General features: G+C 36.1%; 1 protein-coding gene and 1 non-coding gene across 7 annotated transcripts in view; both read left to right on the top strand.

Annotated features, from left to right (window-relative positions):
• Positions 1 to 27,273, top strand: part of CCDC91 (coiled-coil domain containing 91) — a 377,326-nt gene that overhangs the window by 281,083 nt on the left and 68,970 nt on the right. For all 6 annotated transcript variants that reach the window (XM_047741685.1, XM_047741684.1, XM_047741683.1 and 3 more), the window contains one exon: positions 2,055 to 2,168. In XM_047741685.1, the coding sequence (XP_047597641.1) occupies positions 2,055 to 2,168 (114 nt within the window). The remainder of the gene's footprint in view (positions 1 to 2,054; positions 2,169 to 27,273) is intronic.
• LOC125108074 (U6 spliceosomal RNA) lies at positions 21,242 to 21,348 on the top strand. Its single transcript, XR_007129763.1, has one exon. It is a non-coding gene; the product is annotated as a U6 spliceosomal RNA (small nuclear RNA).

The raw sequence follows: 27,273 nt of genomic DNA on the forward strand, positions 1-27,273 counted from the left end.
GAATTAGCAGATTTGTGTCTTCGTTGTCTGTTTTAATAAATGAACCCAAAAAAACTTATGAGCAGGGGCACCTGGGTGGCTCAGCCTCTGCCTTCGGCTCTAGGTCATGATCTCAGGGTTCTGGGATCGAGCCCCTCATCGGGCTCTCTGCTCGGTGGGGAGCCTGCTTCCTCCTCTCTCTCTCTCTGCCTGCCTCTCTGCCTACTGTGATCTCTATCTGTCAAATAAATAAATAAAGTCTTAAAAAAAAAAAAAACTTATGAGCATACCAGTATTGAAGTGGAATGAGGAGATATGATCAGGCAGATGATAAAAGATGATATGGATGCTCCTAATATTTCTATGAGACTTGCTGAATACCAGATAATAATCTTTTTAAAATACAGAATAAATTTAGATGTCCTTCTCCCTCAAATAAGTGAAGGTTTAAAGAACTAATGGGACTCTGGGGCGCCTGGGTGGCTGAGTCATTAGGTGTCTGCCTTTGGCTCAGGTCATGATCCCAGGGTCCTGGGATTGAGACCCGCATCGGGCTCCTTGCTAGGCAGGAAATCTGCTTCTTCCTCTCCCACTCCCTCTGCTTGTGTTCCCTTCCTTGCTATGTCTCTCTCTCTCTCAAAATAAATAAAATCTTTAAAAAAAAACAATACATTAATGGAAATAAATGTAATCCAGGATGTAAGAAAACAGCCACTTCCATGGACTGCTTATTGAACAAAAATGTGTACAAAAAGTCAGAAGCTACAAGAGAACTCAAAAATTACATACTTTGGCCAAAATGATTCTACTTCTTGAAATCATCTACAGAAATATCTAACATGCACCACAAAAATACATATATGGATGCTTAGCACTGCTTTATTTTATTAAAAACAACCATAACACACATGAATAAGGACTGATAAATTCTTGCATATCCATGCAATGGAATGTAAATCATATGAAGGAATGTATCCTGGGTTAAAGTATTCAAAATATATTTTAAATGTAAAATACCAGTTAGAAAATAGTATGTATAGTTTGAGCCCCACCTTCTTTATACCCAAGTGTGATGACGTATGTATATTGTTTTGTGTTCATAATTTTCTTCATTTTCAAATTTTCTGCAGTAAATGTATCCACAACAGGAAATTCTTTATATTATTTCATATTTCCTGGGTTATATACACATATCTAAAATAATTGGGAAAAAAACAAACAAAAGTAAGCATTCGCTACAAAGAGTCCTCAAGACTAACAGAATGAAGCAAATACTCCCACAAAATTTCAAGGCATTTTCTAACTGGTCGCCTGAAAAGAAGGATGCTGCCTATATAGATAAGTGCAAGTTAAAGAAGTTTATTTCATGGCATTCATCCAATCCATGATATGCTATGTTGGCAGAAAATATACTTTCTGAAAAGCATTGTACTTGTTTTTCAGTTTTATCCTTTTTTTCTCCTTATCTGAATTCTGAAATCTCCGAGGTACTTGATTACAATTTCAGTAAAATAGGAAGTACCACTTTTCTCCCCAGATTCCTCATGTCAAATATTAGCACACAGGGTGGAATTTTTACCTCTTATTCATGGTGTCCAGCTCTCAACATCTTAACCTGGCAGAAGGACCAAACTAGCTGTAAATCTTCACCCAGACCACACTTGATTACTGTATGATGGGAAAATTAAACGTGAATAAAACAGCTAGAGCATTAGGGTGTTCTTGGAAGAATAAACACAAGTTGGAAGTCTTATGTGGATAGTGCAAAGTACAGGAAAGCAATCAATCATGTAAACATCAAATGAAAGGTTGGTAAGGAAGCCATTGGAGTCTGTCAGGCGCTCCCTGCAATAAATGGCTTATTCCATTCCTTTTCCCTTTCACTCAGTTTAGAAAAATGAATTCTGTGGAATCTCTAACATCCTAAAAGGTTTTACAAATTCTTATTCCTGTTTAAAGATACACTTTGGAATGAACTGAACCCATGGCAGAGGAGTTTGAAGTTTATATGAAATGGACACAAACATGTCCTAATGCACACCTCCCTGACTTTTTTTCCTTCCTCCCACAAACAGGAAACTGTTAGGGCAGCAATAATAGAAGAGCAAAAGCGAAGTGAAAAGGCTGTGGAAGAGGCAGTGAAGAGAACAAGAGACGAATTGATAGAGTATGTGAAAGAACAGAAAAGAGTAAGTATTCCCTGAAGGGTTTTACTTTGTGCTTCCATAAACTGAAACTTTGACTTTCACTCAGTAACATGACATTTTAAAATAGTTAAAATGTCCTTTGTCATCTAATTTAAGAATCTCCAAGATTCTTTTTCTGATATAATTATATATTCTGATATCTTTAAACATAAATTCCATCTGTCAACAAAAAGCAACACTGAATAACTTCTTGCTAGACTCCTAGAAATGACCTCTAGCATTTCCAGCATAATTATCTCATGAAGAAAATAGGCAGTTTTAGATTTTTAGGGTTTTTTTTTTTGCCATAAGTTTGTTAATTTCTTACACTAGTTGTTGAAATTTACATACTCCCTTTATGCCTTCTATGTTAATACTACTGTGGTTCTAGTAGTTTCCAGCACAGTTAGCAAATTAAGCTTCTTCTATCATAGTTCCATTTCAGTAACGTAATTCAGAATATACTTCAAAGAATGCAGAATACATATTGAAGCTTTACAAAATAAATGTCACTTCACTGCAGTGTGATCTTAGTAAGGTATAAGTTTGCGCAGTGGCTGAAAATAGTGGGTGAAACTTGATTTGTAGTCTTTTCAACAAATCTTTCGTCCTAAGTAATACCCAAGTTAAGAAACACGTAAGATGTTTAATGTAATCTCTGTAATAAGCATATTCTAATATGGAACATGGTAAGTTATAGAATAAATTTTCTTATATACAATGTTTTATCTTTTATCTATGTTTGGTATAACATGTTATATATTACAGAAGTAATATATTTAAGGATGATATAAAATATAATATTAGGTATAAATATGTAATATAAACATTAGCATTTACCATGTGTGTTATGTAATATGTAATAAAAATATAAAGCATGAAACAGTGTATGCATGAGGAAATCTGACACATCATATCTAAACTCAATTGGTAGTCAAATGGCAAACTAAATAGAAAATATAAGATTGCCCTTCAGTTAGCAGTTAAGTATAAGGCTAGGAGTACAGTAAAAGCACATGACACCAACTTAATTCCACACCGTTAATTTGAAGTCAAATTTGATATGATAAAAAGAACATTCTTCCCCCTCAATAGCTACCATTAGGTTTCAACAAAGGAGAATTTGTCAGCTGAGTAAAAATTGCTAATTAATCTTTCCAGGTGAATTATCCATTCATAGACGCATTTTGTATGGGATTAAATTTTTGTGCTTGTTTTCCAGGTGTTTTTAAAAGCAGTTTCACCCAAATAAATTCCCAATAGGTGCCTCACCTTCTAAAGAGAAAACTCTGGGCCAAAAATAGTTGACTTTTTAGGAAGTAATATATTCCCAGAAAATTGCTATTTCCATATGTCTCCCCAAAATGCTTATTTTCAATAGTCTGGTTTAAAACTAGTCATGCAGCAAAGGAATTATAGATGCTTTCCACATATCTATAGCAGTTGTAGTAGTGAAAGAACACAGACTTCAAATAAATTCAGGATGTCTTGTGGGTGTATCCTTTTCTATCAGGTTTTCTTAATAATATTTTTTAAATTTTCTTAATAATATATGACCAATCTTTACTTGCACTCTAAATCAGAACAAGAGATTATAGAGATTATAGAACCAAGCAAACCATAACATTTTAGAGTAGTATTTTTTATCAAAATGGAAGATTTTTCTTAAAAAAATGGAAAATTCTATTACTTTCCCATCAAAAAGGGTCACGTGGCTGCCATAATTAAGATGAGAGCAAGAAATGCCTTTCTAGGAGTTATCTGGTCCCTATGTGAGCAAATTAACTCTTGAAGGGGATTGACAATGAACTCTGCCGATTTAATCTGTGTGTTCTTATAAATCCTATTAAAGAATTAGTATTCATTTGTATTAGATAAACCAGTTCTCACATGTAGAAACATTTGTTAAATAACAACAAAATGAGGACATTTGATTCTCTTTGCACCAAAGTTCAACTTCTTTATGCTTGTTCCTATATGTGGTAAGGGGAATAACAGAATTGTATAATAAAAAACATATAATAATAAACATATAATAATAATAAACATATAATAAAACATATAATAAACATATAATAATAAACATATAATAATAATAAACATATAATAAACATATAATAAAATGGAACAGCTTACATAAGGACTCAGTAATATGTGCTATGATTTTTATCATTTTTGCTGCATTATAAAGGAAAAAAAAACCCAGAGACTCCTTTGCTAATGAGAAATGTGCTTTTCAGATTAATATTTGGCATTCTCTTTCTTCTGAAGTTTACAGTGTGATTCTAAAAGTTTATTCCATTCTTATTACTAGATTCACAGAAGATTAGAACTGATTTAATCAGTATGGTAGTAGGAAGTTTATTACTTCCACTTAGGGACTTGGGAGTTGTTTTTATAACACATTGTGGAATACTTTTAATATTTGAATGTTTCCATCTCTTCAAACAGAAAAGCTATAAAAAAGGAAAATGGGTAAAATATCTGAAATGGAGCACCAACTAATTACTAGACCTCTTTTTTATATAACTTTTTAAAAATTCAGATTCTCTATATTCTTCTTCTTTCCAAAACTGAATTTCAGTATTTCAAGTTAATTTGTATGAATATCTTTGGGCTTGGAAATTTTTCACAAAAAATAAGATATCTCATAGCTTATAAAGTCATAGAAGAAACAAAAGTTTTTTAGCAAATTCATAATCTTCTTGTCTCTTTCCAAAAGACTAAATTAGGGCAACTCATCTCTACTTCTTCCTTTGTAAGATGGATTTCTATTTGCATCAGAGAAGAACACTTTTCCAGAACAAAAATTTTCCTTTCTCCTCTCCAGCTTTTTTTAACTAGAGTCAACTTGAGATTTTTAGCATTAGACACCTCAAAAGCCCTATAGACCTTAGTTCCAACTGGGCTTACATTCCAGTCTGTGAAGTAATCTTCCCCTTTTGAAGTTTTCAGAAATCTTTGAAGGAAGAAATCTAATGTTGTGTTAGTTCCTGTCTTTATATGTCTTTTGTCCTAAATAATTTTTCCTTTGACATCATCTTACCCTTACCAAATTTTCTGAAAGGTTGAAATGAAGACTCTTTTCCCTACATCTTTCCCTTTAGTCTTTATTTTTAAAAGATAGTGAAACACAGAATGAAAAATCCAAATGCTTAACTTTTCAAATAACTTGTCCTGCAGTATAAGATGTAGGAGGATCACATATAACCATAGCGGATATTGTTGCTTTTTCTGTGTGTCTGAAGTCAACAAGTTTTTAATCAGTTAGCCAGTCCTTTTAGGTATTACAATTATACCAAGAATTAGAATTAAAATTACACAAGAATTAGAATTATAATGAGAAAATGTTTTATTTTTAAATGCCATTTATCAGTTTTCCTTAAATCAATAGAGATATCATCAAACTTTATAAATACCATTCATCTGGTCTAAATATCTTTGATAGGACAAAGGGGCTACCTATACATGCACTAATTAAGTGAATTATAATTTACACTGAAATTGCATACTAAATTATTTACTAAGTTGGATACATAGTACTTATATTTTTAGTCCAATTCATAATAATAACCAAAAATTAGTATGGAATCAAAATATGCAAACAAGGAGAGCTTTTTAAATGATCAACCAGGAAAATAATTCAGATTAATAATGGATCTGTCCAGTGATAAAAATGACTTTCTTTTAGGTATTCTAAGTAGTAAAGATTTTTTTTAATCCTGTAAAATCTATCTTGTTAAGTCCAGAAAAAATAATTATTATATTGCAATCATAGTTAGCATAGAATTGAAAAGCTGCTGTTTTGTAGCTTCAAACTCTTACAAATGTTCCCTTAGTTGATAAAAGTTGTCTGTTTTATTTAAAGATTTATTTATTTATTTGAAAGAGTGAGTGCACACATGTACACGTGCACAGGGAGGGGCAGAAGGAGTGAGAGGATCTCAAGCATGCTCCCTTCTGAGCGTGGAGCCCCATCTGGGTCTCCATCTCACCACCCTGAGATCATGACCTGAGCTGAAATCAAGAGTCAGATGCTTTAACCAACTGAGCCACCCAGGTGCCCCCGAAATTATCTAATTTTTTAATATCTCTAGAAATCTTCGTTATAATTTGTACAATCCAAAGAAGAGGTAAATAGGAAAAGCTGAAAAGATTTTAAAATATATTTAATTTGTCTGAGGAAAAAGGCAGGTCAACTAGGTATCTTCAAGTGTAGTGATTTTCACTGGGAACGCCATAACTGTATTTTATTAAAATTTAAATTTTGGTCCAAACTCTCTTGAATCATTATCAGTTCTGTGTAAGAGGTGGCAAACTGTAACCCGTGGTTCAGATCTGGTTTGCTACTTGTTTTTGTAAATAAAGTTTTATTGAAACATGCAGCCATACCCATTCACTTATGTATAATTTTTTAGCTGGTTTCGTGATGCAGCAGCAGGCCAGTTTGAGATTCTATCAGGACCATATAATGCAAAATATTTATTATCTGACCCTTTTAGGGAAAAGCTTATCAACTCCTGTTCTAGACCATCAAAATCATCTCGTGGGGAAAATTTCTTCCTATCAGGCCTTCTTTCATTATGCCTCATTGTAACTAGACAGTTGAAATTCCATAGGTGCCAATCTGGGAAAGATTTTTCTGTCAGTATTAATTACCAGGTAAGGTATTATTATAATATATTAAATCTGGTGATGAGTGGCATAAACTGTATTTTAGACTAAAGGAGATTATAGAAAAATGATACAGGAAATACCACATCCCTTGACACTTCCCTAGGGAGGAGGAATTTGTGGTTTATAATGACCTATGGACCTTGGACTAGAATGGAGTGTTCCAACCCATCCCACAAGTTAAGACTGTTACACATGAGCTTGCTATGAGGGAGGAAGTGTGAATAATATTCAGCAAGCAACAACTACTCACAGCCAAACAGTGATTCCTAAAAAATAAAATCTTGTCCAAATGTAATAAAAGATTATTATTTTTTCCTCTTAAGAACCAGAATTATGGCCTGTGTTTTCTAAATCACCTCCAGGAAAATAATCTTCACTTTAGAGGATCCTTTTAATTTAGATCTTTAGAGAAAACTAAGGAGCAGTTATCTTCACTTCAAAGTTTTTGTGGTCAAGGCATTGTCAGAATTTCTTAATTTTAAAAGGACTCTTTCAGTCCAGTTTTGCTACATATTCTTGAGTATTTGCATCTCAAACTAATTATGAAAAGGTAGTATTTGGCCAAAATGAACTTTGTGATCAGTTCTACAGTTATTTGAATTAAACATGATTTCAAGACAGTTATTTAATATCTTATGGTGCCTTACTTTTCTCCTCTTAATAATATGGAAGTTGCACCATCTGATCTCCGATGTCTCTATAGCTCTAAAATCTATCAGCACTATTTTTAACATTTTCCCTGACAACTGATAAATCTTGTGAGGGGTTTTGAATTCTTGGCATAAATAAGTTGCATCATACTAGTTCTTTTATACATTATTTGTGCATTAGTATGGAAAATGACACTTTCCGGCATTCCCCAGCCTTCTCCCTCATTTTCATTCTAATTAATTAGCCTAATTAACTCACTCATACTCATTCTGGGGCAGGCTGTATATTGCCTAGGCAAGAAGCATCTGCCCTTATAACTTTTGGTTTAGGTCTCATAAAAGAAAATGCTTTTATCTGACCAAGGCATATTAAAATCAATAACCCCTCACATGTACTTGTCCATTCATTCATTTTTTGATGCCAAAGGGAATTAAACCTACTCCATACTACCTGTATTTCAGGTTAACCCACAAAAAAAATTTACCTATCAAATTTTTAAAATTTCATCCATTTCAAATTGTACAATAACAAATACATAGAAAGACATTTAGATTTGGAAATAGCCAGAGCAAATCATTTTGCCAATTGATATTTCACTGGGTCATAAATTTGTCCTCTCTAAATTTAAAGAATAAAAAACTTAATTCAGAAGGGATTAGTGAAACCAATGAGGTGAATCGGTTTTAAAAGGTGTTTTAGCTTATATAGATGTGCTCTAAAAAAATTATTTACTTTTTTTACATCTTAGAATCTTTGAAAACTTATTTCATACAGTATACCTTAAAATAAAATTTATTGCCATTCTCCACTTTATATTTTAACAGTCTTCTTGATCCTCTTCCTTATTTTTCCATAGTCAGTTGCATAAGCATAACCTTGAAAAAATTTGTTGACACATGAACAACCGTGGTTTCTGGTGGGGCAGATGACTATTGATCATTTCCATTCAGCAGTGGGGTAATTGAAAAGATATTATAGATACAGCTTAATGCTTACATCAAAGCCCATTGTATATCTTTCAGGAAATAACATATGTTCCAACTTAGAATTAAAATGACAATTTATGTATGTACACATAAGAACTAATTAGGTACAGTAATTAATGTGACCCTCAGCTGTTGGGGGATAGCATTCTGTTTAAAGAAAAAATTTCTAAATCAAAATACAGTAAGTGTAAATACTTGTGTTGGGGTCATTTAGTGTCTATAAATGTTTATCTGTGTAGTAATTTAAAGTATTCATTTAAATAATTACTCAATCACTTCTTAAATGATCACAATGACAATTTGCTTTATTCTTCACTGAAAGGTTTTAACTTTTTCTTAAATATTCAGATGACTTTTCTCCATCGGTGCGCTATATTAAAGTTCCTAAAACTTAGATGGTGGTAAGAATTGATTTAAATCAAGGACAGATCAGCAAAATCAAAGTGTCAGTTTTGAGTCATAGATTATGGCAGTTCAGAATTGACACATTTGATGGCTATACTATCATTGAAGGTCTGTAAGTTAGGTATCATTTTTGAGATGGGTCATACCAACTGAAGCTTTTACTCAGAATGGCTAGATACCTCATAATATAAATGATGAGCAACTGGCCCAGAAGGAAAACCAGAGGTCAGACCTAGAGGAAGCACTAATTTCAAAGACCTCGAAATTGAAATGATGATTCCAGGCACTAGTCTAAGGATTGTGTGTGTATGTGTGTGTGTGTGTGTGTGTGCGCGCGCGCGCGTGTATGCACGCACATTACTCTCAAGAATATTTCATGATCACAAGTCATAAAACTAGAAAGTGATAGTCTGGCTCCGAAGTCTGAGCTATTAACCAGCAGTCTAGCTCTGTGGGCAAGATGCAGCAATAAAGAATAGGGACAAGAATTTGTGAATAGGTCAGAAATGAAAATTTCAGGTTAAAAACCTAAGAACAAGAGGGTAACGGGGACCCATGTTTCTGTTTTGCTAGCTGTATGGCACTTTGTGGTATCTATCCTATCAAATAGCGGTGGAGGACCAGAAGCAACAAGTTTTTTAAAAAGCTAAAAGTCTTATTTTGGAAGGAAAGTATAAAGACATATTAAGTAACTATGTAAAGACAAAATAATAGCTTAAAGCAATAGTAAACACCATAATATATGGAGTGCTTGGATAAAGGTCAAAAGCATTATGCTGACATAATTGCAATAGAAATCCAGAAGATCGTTTAAGACTAGGATGATCAAGGATGGGTTTTTCTTTATTTTGGCTGGATGGAAACTAAAATATGGACTAGGCTATATGGTTAAAAAAAAAAAAAAAGATGGATAATAGTATGTGAGAAACCAAAGGATTTAATCCCTTATAGCAATAAGCTAATTTTATAAAGATTTTTATTAAAAAGTCCATTTCTAAATTCTTGGTATACCTTTTGGTTGCAATTCTAGAATGTCTTGTTTCATTAAGCTCAGATTATTGGGGGCAGTGGGGATGGACATTTTATGTTGATTTACCCTTCAGCCAATCTTAGAACTTAAAAAGCATTTAGTCATTCCTGTACTATTTATGAAGGATCTCCAGTTGCCCTCACTGTGCTGCTCCAGCCACAACTATTAACTATTTAGAAAGAAATGAGGGGCAAAGGGGTATTCCCAATGGCCAACATCTTGATCGATCCCATTATCTACACAGCACACTTCTGAGTGTGCCCTTGCTATTCTGTCCTAGGTTGTGTACTGTGAAGTTTGTCTAAGTGTTTTTTCCATTCTCCAAAGAAATGTTGAACATCTTTCATAGTCTGAGCACTGTGCACAGGACTGTGCTCAGATAAATGAGATAATGAGAGCTTACACCTTTGTATCAATAATAATAATAATAGAATATTCATTTAGCAACTAAAATTTATAAAGGTTTTTACGTATACTCTTTGATTCTTATAATCAACTGCATAGTTCTTATGCTGCTTTTACAAACCAGAAAATTAAAGAGTTCGTAGAGATGTTGACTCTTCCAAAGTTTCTTCTAGTAAATAGTATAGTCAAGACTTGAATTTTCCTATTCTTCATCCTGTACTCTTTCCTGTGCATCACACCAACTAGCCTTGTCAACTTCCTTTATACTGGCAGTTTCATTGTGCTGCCTGGGGGAAAGCCAGTATCCGAAGAGGATTATCAAAGCCCGTAGTAGTTAGGACCAGTGAAGAGGTACAGCCCCGACACAGCTAAGAGAACTGGAAGGGGCATGAGATACACAATAATAGAGAAAAGATCCTGAAAACAGGAGCTCACATTCTACTACTATCTTCTTCTCTTACGGTGTTTTCACTGTAGAACTGTGCCCAGTTTTATGTTCCGTATTTAGGAAAAAAAATATTGGTATTTTCATGGAAATCAGGGTTCTTAGAGTGAGCTATTGAGGATATAACCTAGGAGAAGGAGTTCGAAAGATCTGAGGTTGTTCAACTGAAGAAAAAGTTACTGTGGGAATTCAATAATGTAGAAACCCAGAAAAGGTGATCTTTTTTTTTTTTTTTTAAGATTTTATTTTTTTGACAGACAGAGATCACAAGTAGGCAGAGTGGCAGGCAGAGAGAGAGGAGGAAGCAGGCTCCCCGCTGAGCAGAGAGCCCAATATGGGGTTCAATCCCAGGACCCTGGGACCATGACCTGAGCCCAAGGCAGAGGCTTTAACCCACTGAGGCACCCAGGTGCCCCCAGAAAAGGTGATCTTAATATGATCTTACTATTAAAAGAATACGTAAAAATGTTCAACTTGGGTGGAATCTAGGTTGTTGACAGGAAATGTTCTATATCAGAAAACAATACAAAACAACAACCATTAATGAGTGCCAAGTTCGTCCAAAATACCACGGTAGCTGCTTTATTTACACTGTTTCACATAATCGTCAAAACAAGCCTAAATAATATCTGCACTTTACGGACAAGGAGAATTGAGAGTTATATTTGATAACTGCCCAAGATCAGTAGAAAAAAGAATTAAGATTTTTAGTTTGGTTCTGTCTGACTGCAAACCATGTAGGGAGATTCCCCAGTAACAGTACTGAAGTCTGGTTAGATATTTGCTTTACACGTTATTTTTCAGACACTGTTCTAGGATTGTCAGTTTCTCCATTAGCAGGCTTTTAATACATCTTTCTACTTGTACAGGCTTTATCTAGATAAATTAGAGGAATCAGCTCCATCCAGACAAATTAGGAAGAAAAGCAGAAAAGCCTGGAGAGTATGCAGACACACACACCTCACTTAGGAAATTGCAATCATGTATTGCATACGATTTATAACTTAAGTAAATTCTTTTTGATTTTTAAGTAGATTTTTCACCTGTCATGAACTTTTTAAAAAAAATATTTTATTTATTTATTTATTTGACAGAGATCACAAGTAGACAGAGAGGCAGGCGGAGAGGGGGAAGCAGGCTCCCCGCTCATCAGAGAGCCCAGCGTGGGGCTCGATCCCAGAACTCTGGGACCCTGACCCGAACCTAAGGCAGAGGCTTAACCAACTGAGCCACCCAGCACCCCATGTCATGAGCTTTTGAGTACCCTTGCAAAGACTACTGGTTTAGATTATTTTAAATATTATTTCATTCCTACAGGGTTTTAAGGTTTAGATTTACGTAAAATACCGGACTTGTGTTTTCCTGATTTTATTAGGAAATATTAGGTGGTGATAAAAGATTGACAAAGTCTTAAAATGAGGTTTTAAGCATGCATGAATTGGGCTATGAAGTTAAAACCACCACCAGCTTATATAATAGCAGTGATAAGGTAACAATAAGTTTGTCTTGCCTTTTTGAAAACCACTCTAACTACTATTCTAGGTAGTATTATCTCTATCTTTTATCTTTTTGTTTTTTTTTTTAATATTTTATTTATTTGACTGAGAGAGATCACAAGTGGGGGGGGGGAAGCAGGCTCCCTGCCTAGCAGAGAGCCTGATGTGGGACTCGATCCCAGGACCCTGAGATCATGACCTGAGCTGAAGGCAGAGGCTTAACCCACTGAGCCACCCAGGCAGCCCTATCTTTTTGGTTTTAAACAGAGTGTTAACTGTATTTAAAGTTTATGTTAACGCTGTGTTTAAAACTAAAACCCTTAGCCTATTCTTTTTAGTTCTCATTAAAGTCCTTATGGGTATATTCTTGGAATTAGTACACATTTCTACTCACATACAGGCTAATGCCAAACTCCCTTAAAATTATACTTCCTCTAGGAATTAAAATATGAAACGAAAGTAACGTGTCAGAGTTATTTCAGTCCTTTAAAATAGATCCAAATATACAAGTCATTATTGCAAACAAGTTTTTTATTTAGCAAATTAAGAAAACTGAGTCATGATCCCAACATAAGCTTTTTGAAAACCGGTTTTGTTAAATTTTGAAGTTATGTTGGCACGGATAATATTTTCTTTTAATTTCATTTGATTCTATTTCAGTATGGAGCTAAGCTGTATAATCCTTGTATTTACTTCTCTGATACTTCTTAGTGGCTCTCAATTCTTAATTCTATCTTGCTAGGTAGAGAGAAGAAAATACTGTCATTTACAAGAAAGATACAAGGATTGAACAATGACCATCCAGGCCTTGTACTAATATTACTACAAGAGCATCTTATGAAACATTTACAAATATAATGACTTTCTCTGTATACTTTAAACAGTTGGACCATGGAAATTATAGGGTTGTGTAGATTTACTCCATAATAGGTTAATGTTCTTTATATTATCCTGCATATTTATGAATATCTGTTGCTTCCCATTCTTTGACTTATTTTTCAGATGTATAAATTGTTAAAAGATGTGCTGCTTTTTTTTTTTTTTAAAGATTTTATTTATTTATTTGACAGAGAGAAATCACAAGTAAGCAGAGAGGCAGGCAGAGAGAGAGGAGGAAGCAGGCTCCCTGCTGAGCAGAAAGCCCGATGTGGGGCTCGATCCCAGGACCTGGGATCATGACCTGAGCCGAAGGCAGCGGCTTAACCCACTGAGCCACCCAGGCGCCCCAAAGATGTGCTGCTTTTTAACTGAAACTTCTAAAATGACTGTTTTCTTCCTTTCTTTATCAAAATCTCTTTCAGTACAAAGGAAATTATATTATTACTAAAAGACACTTGGTAGTTGTTACATTTAAAGTACTTGATTTATTATATAGTTGTTTTCCATCATATGTATCTCCTCTGCCATCAGTTCTTTCCTTTGAAAAAATAGCAAAAATAACAATTTGGTTTGTAACTAATAGTGCCTTGGAAACAGCATGAAAAAATCATTTTCTAAGAGATGCGGTATTTTTCTTCTCATATGAAAACAGAGAAAACCTCCTTGACATTCTGTTCATTGCTGATTCATATGCACTGACATGACCTCTCTGTGCTCCTGTCTTGCTTTGGAAGCTTTGTGCTCACTCTTTAAAGGAAGTCCAATTATTTAATACATGTGAACTCGAGTCTGTAACAGAGAGGAAACAGATACATCATTTATTATCATCACATTATTTTTGAATGAAATCCATTAGATTATGGGTGAATCACATGTCTGACTTAGTCTTTGAGTAAATTGTCAGACAATTTTTCTTATTTTTTAAAATAAGATTATTAAATGGATAGACAAGACATAATTTTACTTTTCTTTCTGTGGGATTGATGTACCATTGTATATCTCTTCATCTTATTTCTCCTTTTAAAGCTATTTATTATCCTATTTTCTTTTCCTAGAAGTTTTTCATTCATTCTCCTCATTATTGATTGGTTCAGCTAAGTTTCCATGCATGAGATTCCATAATTCTTAGTTTTATACATAAAGCTGCAACATTCACATGAATTTACCCTCTTAAGAACTAATTTTTATCATTGCATCCCTTTAGCAGAGAGTTTAAGATTAACCTAATTAAGATCCTATAAATATGTGACAGACAGGTTGTTGGTCTATTTGAAAACTGTGTATTTTTTAACTTCAGATTGAATTCCTAATTTTGTACAACAGAGGTTGACTCTAACTGAGTAGGCATAAAAGGAGTTTATTTATTAAGAGGTTATTGGGATGGGAGAAGCAGGCTTGTAAGCTCAGCTTTCAAAAGGAAAGCCCAAAGCCATGACACAGAACTGACCTAATGAGGAGATCCCATAGATGCTGCTGACCCACCATATACCCCCTTCCAACTCATTGCTTTCCCTCCCCCACTTAACACCGCTGCATCTCACAGCCTCTAGCTTTTGGCCCCCAAAACGAAAGTCTCTCCCTCCAACTCTCACCAGTTAAGAGGGTCCCTTACAGAGTTTCATTCATCAGGTTGTTTATTTCTTCTTGAAATCTCATGGGAGTAACCCTGATCGGTAGGCCTTTGATCACAGTGCCTGTATGCTGGGTACAAAAAAGAAGCTAAGAAATACTCTTTGGGCATTCTACCTCGCAGTGACCAGACTTACAAGGATAGAATATCCCCTGATAGGTTAAGGGTTTTCTCAAAATGCCAAAATAAGAAAATATGGCAAATGTATACTATCGTTTATTGCTTGGTTATTCACTATCAGCTTATACCTTTTGTCAGTACTTAAACCTAACCTTTAAAATATACCGTTCTTCCATACTTACCCATATTAACAGTAACATTAAGTAAAATAATAACAAAATACTTCAGCTGTCCCTTATAAAAATAAAATGTGTTCATAAAGGGAATGGCCCAGAGTCTCTTGTAGCAACCTACCACAAGGCGGGTGTAGCTGAGAGTAAGTGATTCTGATCGTGGAACTTCTGCTTTTTCTTTCTCAAGTCTCATTCCATGTATGTCACAGTCACTTCGTATGGCCTACTCCTGAGCATGCCTGATTTAACAGTTCAGTGAATCAGCTAAACCAAGTTGACTTAGGGCAGATCAGGTCACATTTATTGTTTCCAGTCTGATGCACAGATTCTAATAGCACTTGGTAATGAACTTAATACGCCCTTTCAAAGGGACACGTTTCCCGCCTGTTGACTTTGTCCAAAACCTTAGCGATCTCTGCTGGGATTCCGCCATCAGAATTTGCCCCAGGCTCCATCTAGTACTGTGATAAAATACTGACAGTTCTAAATCCATTGAATCTGTTGGTCACAAAGGCCAGGTCGATGTTCTGTAGCCGCGATTAACTAGGAAGGCTCCTCTGTCCTTTTGTGCTCACTCAGCATATTTCAGGTTACTGCATAAGTAGATCACAAAGCAAAATTCCCAGTGGGATATATATTATTTTCACAAAAAGACCCACATACCGCCGTGCTTCTTTCTTAGTGGCAGGAGGTACAGTCAGTCATCTACCTTTGTAGAGGTTATCCTGATGTGCCCAAGATCACGGGGCCCTCAGAAACTTCACCACAGTGCAGCTCTACTGTTTTCATAATGATGAAACTCCCCCCCGCCCCTCACTCCACGCGTGTTGGACTTAGAGCTGTGTGTTACGTGTCTGCACAAAGGAGCTTGAATACTGGTCAATTCCTGCTTTCCAGGTCCTGGAGATGTAATGTCAGCATTGTAGTTGTCCTGCGTTTTGTTGAGACAGTACAGGTCTTTGTGAAATGTACTGTGGTTCAGAGCCAAGTAATTTGTATAACCCTAAGAGGAAATGATTTATTGCTGTATGAACACAGCTGTTGCAGGTGTTCTCTCTCTATTAGGGAAGGAGGAAAAAGTCCAGGTGCAGATGAATAGCCACGTACCTGGCGCTGAGCGCTAGGGAAGAATGTGCGTCTGCGGGAGTGGCTGCGTATGAGACGGCTCTCTGATGAAGCCTCTCACCAACTCCTCTCCTTCCCCAGTGCCAGCTCCATACTCCGTGTATTTAAGGTTCCACTGGGCTGGATGGGGGACACATTCATGTTAAAATTCCTCCCACTGGTTGTTTGATTCCCACAATCACCCTTTGTGACCACTAGTCCATAGTGGTGTTCTGGGTCCCCCGTCTTTTAGAGTTAGTTCAGAGCTGTTGTACAACAGTGCCCCCAAAGACCTGGTCTTTCCCTTCTGCGGTGCAGTTATGTTGATGCAAAAGGCCAAGCTGAGAGTTTACAGTTTACACCTGTCATGTCATTACGATTCATGTCTTCAGGAACTTGGAGCTCTGCATCTGCAAAGTGACTTGGGACTAGAAATTGGAATAGACATTACAAATTTTTGTTGTAGTGGCTCAAGTCAGGCCCCTCTGCATTAAACCCAGATATATTATAATTTTATTAAGTTGGGATTTTTTTGGATGCCTATCTGGTAGATCATGTGATCCAGTAGCCAAAACTGATGGTCAGAGCAGGCCAGAGCATTCTGGTTACAACTTAACTCTCCTAACAAGAACAGTAACCTCCTCCTCCTGCCTCTTGGATCTAAATTTATCTACCTGAGGTCGGCCACCTGAGCATCCCACTGTCTACACTGAAAACAGTGAGACCCAGGAACACTCCTGGTCTGTAAAAGGTAGACAGTATTGTTCGCTGATGCTGCCTTTCCCCTCCCTGGGAACATTAGGGAATAGCTCTTGGCTGTGATTTTTGCCTTGAACTGAGAATTTGGAATTGTGAACACTTTGTTATCTTTTTAAAAAGCTGTGCTGTGCAAGTCAAGAATCGTATCTTCTTCATGCTCTTTATATTGTTGTTCCATGTTAGTAGCCACTGGATCTTCCAAGTCTTGCCTTCATTAGTCCCTTCATTTCAAGTGACTGTAGTTAAAACTTTGTTACTTTGCTACTGCAGGCTTCCAGACTTGATTTGACTTTTTTTTTTTTTTTCCTCTTTCAGAAACCGGCTGGAATTTTAGAGCCCTTATAGAGCCAGAACTAACCATAGATGTTTCTGATTTTCCTGAGGCTAAAATGCCTTCACTTAGGAGTCATTTAGTATCAACCAGGGCTTTCCTCTTAAACAGTAGAAACTGTCTCTGGCTAGTTAAGCAGTAAAAAAAGTTCATTAAAAGGAAATTGAGTAGTTGACCAAAGTGTTGAGAGCTGGAGAACCAGGGGCAAAGTTAAGCTTCTAGAAACAATACCAAAACTATACCACAAAACTTGCTCAAAAATAAGTCCCCCTTTGCTGTGACATTCCCATCAAGCACTCTAAGAGCCTGTTGCTTAATGCAACCATTGCAGTAGCCAACAGTTGAATGTGTCTCATCCTTGTGAGCAAAATGGATGCTATACAGAGCTTCCTTCCTCTCTTTCTGCTGAATCAAAGTCCATCACGGTTGACTCTGATTAGCAGAGCCCTGGGAATAGAGCAGGATAGATAACTGTGCTGTCTGGGTTTTACCTAAGGGAGTCATACCTCATAAGGCTAGAAATTCACCAAACACAGGAAGGGTATCAAAAATCAGGGAGCATTACAAATGGCCACTACATATTTTGGGAATTTTTTCCAAGTTGCTATGGTTACTGTAGAAATATTTTTCCAGCTTTTTAGTCTCATGGCTAATTCTAAATCTGATCCTTTGAAGTCAAACTACATGGGTTTCATTCTTACTAAAACCGGACTTTAGCAGTCGCCAGGTTCATCAGACATGTCGTAGAAGGTTTGCCACTTGGCCACCACAGTTTCATACTTTCTCAAATAATCTGAGGTTTCTACAGTTAGGCCCAGATGATGTGACACTGTGCTGAGGATATGCAGTATTTGAATAGATAAGGTTTTTGTTCCATGTACTTATGCTAAAAATAGATAGTTTTAGAAGGTATGTATAAGTAGATTTTTTTTTTTTAAGTTTTGGTGATTAAGTGGTTGTTCTTAAGCTAACTGACAATTTTACCTTTGGTAATTTAGGAACATCGTACTATAAGTATACTATACATAAGTATAGTACTTGTTTTCGTAGAGTGATGGCCACAAAGATTCCCAAAGTAGAAAGAACTTGACTAACTTTTCTCTTTACTGAATTCACCTACATTAAATTTCAGTTGTCTGTTGTGTCTTCGGAAACATCTTTGTTCTCATGCTCTTATCAGTGGATCTTTTTCTTCTACATCTTCTCCATTTTCTCCTGTTATCCATGACCTCTGCTATTTTTTTCAATTCTAAGTGTAAAATTGAAGAAATAATAAGAAACTAGACAGCAAAGTACTTTTTTATCAAATTAAGTCATGTATATTCTAAGTCTGAAAAAGGAGAGTCTTTAATTCCTAACTATGTAATAAGGATATAGGTTTTGTTGTGTCTATTTTCCCTGGTCCCTTTTACTTCTATCTTTCTCTGAGATTCTGGACTGTAGAAAATTATGGCTGCTCAAAATCTGGCTGCCAGTCAGAACATTATTATGCTAGTAAGTTTCAAAGTTAGATTCCTCCAATCCATTCAAGTCTTTTCCAGATAATGTTGTCCACTGTAGATAATTTTCTGAACATTTGAGTTGAAGTACAATATTTTCAGATAAATCCTATATCCAACATTCAGTGCACATTGGGATTAATTCATTAAATGATCCCACTGCTCTTGTCACCAAGATTTTTCATATTTTCATATTTTTTGCATGTATAATGTGATCATTACCTTGTAACCAGGAACATATTAATCATAATTTCTTTGCCATTTTACAAGAATTTTAATGTCTGCTTTTTATTCATCTGTGGGGACATTTGGCATATAAAATAACTTTGTTGCTTAGTTTTTCCTTTATAGTTTAGAGTGCTTATTCATTTAAGATTTAGTGTGACTATAATATATTCAACACTTTGCTTTTGTCCTCAATATTTATTCCATTCCTGTGGTTCACATTTTCCTTTTCTTATGTATCATGTGTTGAAAATGAAAATATCTTGTCTGGGGTGGAGCTTAGCCACTGGACTAAACAAACATGCTTTCCTTCTGCTCTTAGTTGATTTTAGTGGTTAAATTACTAAAAAATCCTGTTAATAAAAAAAAAAGAAGAAGTTTTACATCTACCTGTTTTTATTGTGTACTTTCATAGTTAGTAAAAACTCCTTCCTTTCAACTCTCCCACCAAAATGCAACTTGTTCATTCATATTTCTTTTATATTTAGGACCCTGACATTAGCAGTCAACAGATTAATAAAAATAGCAAAATAGCATAGACATTCACGAATCAAAGTTTTTTAATTTAGTGAAAGAAACTAAAGCACTTGAACAGAGTTTCTAAAACTCAGAGGTTATCTAGATGGGCTATCCAGGGCCTGTTCTTCTTATATCAGTGGCACAAGTGCAAGAGGAAAAACCCAAACACACAAACATGGGAAGTTTCTGATTGTGTCACCTCTTGACATCTTGTGGGCCAAAGCAAGTCACATGGCCAAGCCCAAGATCAGAAGGCAGAGAAGTACATTCTACCCACCGTGAGGCCAAGCATGTTGCACAGTCAAATTCAACAGCAATGGAGTAGAAAACTGATGCTCCCGTGGAGGTGGGGGAAAAGAATGGGTTAATAGTTGCCAAAGAGTAATTTAATCTGCTACATACCAACCAATCTAGGCAAGCTACCCTCTCTCCTACTAATCTTACTTTACCATATCATGACCCTGTTTTATTTTCTTCTTCGTCCATATCATTATCTGAAACTATTTTAATAGTTACATTGCATTATTTCTTCATTAATTAAATATCATCAGGCACCTAATGTGTACAAGCCAGTATTATAAGTACTAGCAACACATCAATAAAAAAGCAAGACCAAAATCCATGTTGTTTGTCTCCCTCACTAAAGTATAAGCTCCAAGAGAGAAAGGACCTCATTTATTTTGTTCACCACTATATTCTCAGTGTCTCAGAATAAACCTGACGGGGGCGCCTGGGTGGCTCAGTGGGTTAAAGCCTCTGCCTTCCGCTCAGGTCATGATCCCGGGGTCCTGGGATCGAGTCCCACATCGGGCTCTGCTCAGCGGGGAGCCTGCTTCCTCCTCTCTCTGCCTGCCTGTGACCTCTCTCTGTCAAATAAATAAATAAAATCTTTAAAAAAAAGAAGAAGAAACCTGACACATAACAGATGTTCAAGAAAATTTTGTTTCATGAATGAAGAAATGCCATTAAACATTTATGTAATCTAACACCATCAGACCCTCTATTTATTAGGCAGCTTTCTGATCGTGATTTGTTTGCAATATAGGGACGTTTTTATAGACAGTCTTGTGAACTTGAGTTACTGCAAGTCTTCTTGTAAGAGAAAGATCTGTGCTTAGTGTTTTGGCCAATCTGGTGTCTGTACCTACACAACTGAAAACCAGTCCTTTGATGCAGTAAACTCAGCATGGTAAAACCACCCTGAGAAATTTAAGAGATATGCACCATTGGCTAAGTACACTTGTAATTCACTTCTAAGCACGTGATGCAAAGGGATTTTGACACAGAGTATATGACATCCCGTGTCTCAGGGTTCTGCTTATTTTAGATACTTATCTTCTTTGCTTCAAGGTTTCTGACAAAAACTATTTTAGTGATAAGGTATTAGTTCTTTTTTTAGGCTCATACATAGCAAGCACAAAGAGTATGTAAAGAGCTAAGTTAATTAATGGATACCATTACCGGGTTTTGAATCATGCGCTACTCTTTAATTTAGGCTTCTAAAGCTCTGCTTCAAGAAGTTTTCTCAGAATATGTATATATTGTACAAAACTAAACAAAAACTTAACAACAGATTGTCAGTGGGTCTGTTCCATAGAGATTTGAACTGCATTATCAACAGTCAGGACAGGATTGTTTCCCACTCCCATCCCTGAAGCTGTAGTTATTTTTACACTCAATCAATTAGTATCTAATAGTATCTAATGGTCTGGCCAATCTCACATTTAAAATAAAATCAATCAGTGCTTGCTTCAGCAGCACAAATACTAAAATTGGAACGACACAGAGAAGATTAGCATGGCCTCTGCACAGGGATGACACATAAAATAAAATCAGTCATAGCAATTCTCATACATACTTTAAGTTCTTAGGAATTTTTCATGCATTAGGCTGTGAAAAATACTAAATGCCGTTAATAAAGTCTTTTAAGAGCTATGACCATTTGCTAAAGAAGATACTATTGTTTAACCACAATAGATCTTAATAAAATATAGGTGATGATGAACTATTTTAGAGAATTGGTGGGTGATGTACCACTGTTGAAAAAAAAGGTTTTGTACAGCCTTAGACCGAGGAAGAATTTCCCAATATCTTTATGGCCAACAGTGTTAAATTGAGTTCTGTTGTAATGATTTTACTTATTCAATTCACTCATTAACAAAAGCTTACTCAACATTTACATACTAAATATATACTCTAAATAAGATAGACATGATTCCTACACTGCCAAAGATTAGAGCCCAGAAGGAGATGGGGAAAGCCAGAACTTGCCACACATGTGAGAGTGCTGAGAGAAAAGTGGGACGGTGCTGTAGAAGCACACGGAATGGGGCCTAATGAAGTTCTCATGGATCAGAGAACCCTCCAGCAGGATAGTATTGAAGCTAAAACTTTAACAGTTATTTCTGCCTCCCTCTATCCCATGTATGGGGAACTCTATCTTTAAAATATATCCAGATGCTAACCACCTCGATTGCTGTCACCAGTGGCTAAGCCACTATCAGCTTTTGCCTGGCTTTCTTCACAAGCCCCCTCATTAGGATCTTTACTCCTACTCTCACACTACAAAGTCATTTTTCATACTTCAGTCAGATTTTATCGCTTCTCTGCATAAAACCTTGAAATGGTCCCATGTCACTCAGAGGAAATGGCAGTGGCCTCCGGGGTTCTCCGTGATCTGGCCTCCCGCTTCTTCTTGCATCTCCCCAAAACACCAAACCTAACTGTAAAAGACTGCAACATTTTCAGAATGTTAGTGTCACATAATACTCAATTGAACTTAACCTATGGGTGAAATTAAAAAACGAGCCTCATGGTTTAGTAAGTAGAGTTAACTATGCTGTGTTTCAGATGTCATCTACGTATTGTTTTGAGGTCTCTTACAGACATCAAAACCAAGTGTTAAAGTACATCTAGACCCAAATCACTATCACAAAGTACTAAACCAAGATTTTCAAACGTAGTGAAGCATTTTTCAGTTTATTAGCCTCACTCGTTAAATAGTACATATTTTATGGCATGTACAACATTTTAGTAGAAAAATACATGTCCATAAATTAATAAATAACCATTTCTTTGAGCTAGAGAGCTTCATTTTAGACCAATAGTTTTCTCCACACTCATGTCTAAGAAAAGATAACTGTAAAGATGTTTTTAAAAGAGACGGTGTAGGGAAGGGAGCCCTTTCTTATTTGTTGAGAAAGTTGCACTATTTCTTGAAAGCTCTGCATTTGGTCTGTTTCATTTCTCCTAACCGGAAAATATGTTTGAGAGGGAAAAGCAAGATAGAAAGAAATGCAAAATAGTTGTCATAATTGATTTGTACCACGGTTATTTCGGTGCTAAATTTACAGTTAGTTTAAAATATACCTCACTCCTTAAGACCTTTATAATACTGTGGGACAGTGTTTGTCTCATTTATTTTATTGTTGTAATGTTGCTAGGAAAGCTGTAAGTTTAGGGAATATACTAGAGAGCCAGTAAGACTTAAAGCAATTTAGAGAATGTCCAGATCACATAGGGAATAGTCAAGAATGAAATCACTTTTAGAGCAACAATAATAAGCTATTATTTACTTCTCCTAGAGAATAGTATTGAGATGAGTTCTTGAGTAAATTCATCAATAAGTCAAATATCGTGTTTATATGATACAGAAGTAGTATAAAATTTGACACTCAGTTTTAAGGACTTACGGGATGATGAGTCTAAATATATATTTAAAAATTAGCGCATTGTACAAGGTAGCAAATGACTGTCATAATTCATGACTCAGCTTGTCATTGCCCTGGGCATTTAGAGCAGGGAACATGAAGAAACAGGCAGACCACGTAAAGACCATAGTTCTCATCTAGCATTGCAGAATTGTGGCAAACAGTGCTAATTGTCTATATAATATTAAGTCTGTCCTTCTGACCCAGTAATAGAATCCCAGGGGTTTTAAGGGTAGCAGTATACACAGTTTTAAACAGGAGCTCCTCAAAGTCTCATCAGCCTTCAGTGGCTGCATAACCCAGTTCCAGCCACTGAGGTGTCAAAGAGAGTCTATTGAGTGAGGCTTTTAAGAAGCCTCTTTTTCTGGTAAAAGTAGACAGATTCCTTTGGCAAGTATATTTTGCTTTTCTTCCCTCGTCTTTCCTGTCTAGAACATAAACTGATGCTGGAAGGCACAACAGCCATCTTATGACCAAAGGGAAGAAAATGTATATGCTAAAGATATGCAGGTAGGAAAATAGTCTGGTTCCTGGACTGTTTACTCCCAGAGGCCATGGTGCAATAAATAATAAATTCTTCTTTAAGCCACTGTTTGTCAGATTTCTGCTACAGCTGAACACACTTCTGACTGATAAGAAGGATTAGGGTTGCATAAGTAAATATGTGTAGGAAAAGACCAAGCATCAGGTCATAAGTGGCATCAATAATATGAGCACACAATTCAGAATCAGAAATGGTTGTTGCTTATCTACGTACAATGTAAAGAGTAAGGTTCCTGGAGTGGTTTGTATTGACTCAACTGCTTTTAAATATATGAATTGCCTTACCTATTTGGGGGGAATTATTTTTAATTATTTTCTTTGTCATCACCTATGAATTATCTGAAAGACATGACATTCTTTTGTCCATTTTTCCTAAATGAAGGCAGAATTCATAAGTCCATACTTTTAAGTAGTCAGTAGTCCATTAGTCAAATGTAGGCTCCTGCAAGCTTTGCCCATTATTTAAGGACCTTAAATTGTTATCCCAGATAAGCCATTGTAATAGTTTTGCCTGTCTTCCAACTAGATTACACTGCAGAAATTATATATTTAGAAGACTTAGTCGTCAACTGGATGTAGTTTTCAACAGCATTATGATAGAGAACGAGTCTCTATAAAGGATTGACACCCAGCATTATTTCAATGGAATCATATTTTTAGAAGTCGGATACCATCTTATAGTTTTCTTAGCTATACTACAGTAATCTCTGACTTAAACTAAGGAAAAAGAAAATAATTAATAGTAGAATATGTAAGGCAGTGAGTATGTTAGCTTAATTGTGTTTAAATGGAAAAATGTCAGTTTTATACAAGGAGAAAAACTTCGCTTGTTCATTTCCATATGTGGTGTACAGCCTCCCATCAGTTGTGCAAGCTTCTGATACCCTTTCAACAAAACCTCTGTTCCTCTAAGTTAGACTGATCCAGTTCTATTGCTTGTGATAAAAAACCTCTGCAGATACTGAGTAACTAGCTATATCTTACATCTGCATGAGCCCTGTAATTTAATAAAAGTGGTTAGCATTCATCTTGTCTCTGGTGAGAAAGAGCTAATGGAGTTTTATGTAGGGAGCAGTGGGAATCACGGAGGTACCTCATTCTTCTGCTCCCCGTTTGAAGTGAATGCATGCACAGATAGAGCTTCACACAGAAGAACATTCCCTCTGCATTCCTGGTTGAAAAGAGCACATTCTAAATCCCATAGGATGTTTTGAACTAGGCTATAAATTATAAAATTCGATTCTGGTTTAACAAGTTACCTACTGTAGTCATTGATGGCCCTTCAGTGTTTATTACGAATAAGGATATTACCATTAAGACATGATGTTGAAACTTTGGCTTCAGGAATCTGTAATGGATGAGTTCCGTGTGTGTTCAGCACAGCTTAATCCATAATACAGATAAATCCCTTGCAACCAGCATCCTTAGACTTTACACAATACAGAATTACTAACTAGTAGGTTGAGAAATGAGGGCATACAACTAAGAAGAAAGAAGAGTCAAAGACCACCCTGAATCAGTTGCTTCTTTACTCCAGGAGGTAAAGTGTTTTCTGGGAAAATGAATATATTATATTATCACTAAATATTTCCATGCCTTCTGTTAGTGTTTTTTTTTTTTTTTAGAAAAGTTTCAAACTAATTATTGAACCACGCATGAAAATGCTTATGTCACTTTAAAAGATTCTTAGGCATACATTTCTTTCAACATATGTAGATCAAGAAAAAAATGCCCTGTCTGGCAGGTAATGGACTTAAATGAAGTTTAGCGGAGCAGCTTCTCTGGAGCTATAAATTGATCTGCCATTTTAGCTTTGGAAACTTGTTACAGAATGACAGGTTGCTAACGGTGCTATAGGACAACCGACACTACGCATTGTAATTGGTAAAAGCTGCTTCAGTAGTGCTGGAAGTCAGAACTGTTACCCATTTTAGCATCCACTCATGGACTTCTTTTCTCCTCTTTTTTAACGAAAATCTGGAGTTTGGCTTAATTATTCAAAAACCAAAGAGTCTCTGACTTTGTTAAATATGTGTTTAGTTTTTCCAAATTTTCCTGCTCAAAGAATTATTACTGTTTGCCTTGAGAATCATTTATACTGAAATGTGGGGAAACTAACAGAGCCCCGAATTCTGTATACCACGTGATGGGACAGAACATATTTTTGTACCCTGCGCTGAAATGCCATCGTAGTGGCTTGCTCTATTGCAACCCGGCTGACAGACACAGGATACTCTGTGGCCTTGAAAGCCATTCTGGGAAGTGAACGCTAAAGAAACTCAGAGATTGCCACTCTATCTTCCCACCGTGAAAAATGAAGTTGATCAAAGCCTCTGTAAAGCAAAAACCAAAGTGATTATTCATTCCTTTCCTCGTTTAAGAAACATGTCCTTTCACTCTGCTCCACTCCTCTCCCCTCACCGTGATGCCAGTAACTGCACATTCAGACTTACCACACTGAGTCTGACCCATAGCTATACCCAAAGAGCAACCACATCCAAGACACAGAAGGAAAGCCAAAAATAATGAAAGCCTCTGTATCTGAAAAGATTCTTATTTAAGATCTCAGGTAAGCCTATAGAATTGTGGACTCAGGCAATCAGACATCAACCAGACATTCAGTTTCTTTTCACTTGCCTTGTATTTCTTGAAGCCCTACCAAGAAGTGCTCCAACAGAGAGCAAACAGAGATGACTGCTTAAACAGCACCTTTGCTCCACAGAATTTTCTTTTGGGTAAACAGTCTTCAGTTCCTATGTAGACTTCACTGTGTGCGGGTATGCATTAGGGTGAAAACCAAAAGGCAAATTAATGATAAAACAGACTTCTAAAAGCAGAGACAAGTCACTAAATCTTATTTGTGCTTACTTTAATTAAGTATTAATTAGATAATTTATGCCGATGTAAGCTATAGCTGCTTAATATATATACAGAGTTTGGGTTACGAGCAGTAGAACTGGATCAGGCTAATTTTAGGAAAAGGGATTTTGTTGAAAGGTTATCGGAGGCTTGCAGAATTGATGGGAGGCGATATCCCAGACATGGACATGGGCAAGGGAAGTGAATCCTCTTTGGAAATTCAGGGGCATCAATGTTAACAATGGTGTTAGAATGAAAAAATAAACTAGTCGGTAGCATTACGAGGAATGGACAGAGCTAAACATTTTCTGGGTTGTTTCTCTACTCGGTATACACGTTTCAGAGAGGGGACACCTGATTGGCTTGGTTTGGGTTACATGCTGCCCTTTGGCTAGAGGAGGGCGAGACACCTAATTAGAGTCCGCCATACTAAATCCATGCGTTAAGAATTAATTCCCCAACTGCAGTTCACGTCGCCATTAAAAAGGACAAATAGGCGCTGGAAGCCAGAAAGCAGTGGATATTCAATACAACTACAGTTTATTCAGTGTGTGGGCTTTATCAGTCACTATGTTTCATATACATTTTCTTATTAAATTCTTAAAGGAAGCCTAGTAATAAGTTACTATTTTACAGGTAAGAAATTTTAAGCTCTGAGGAAG

Source organism: Lutra lutra, chromosome 8 (genome assembly GCF_902655055.1).
Source record: "Lutra lutra chromosome 8, mLutLut1.2, whole genome shotgun sequence".
NCBI lineage: Eukaryota > Metazoa > Chordata > Mammalia > Carnivora > Mustelidae > Lutra > Lutra lutra.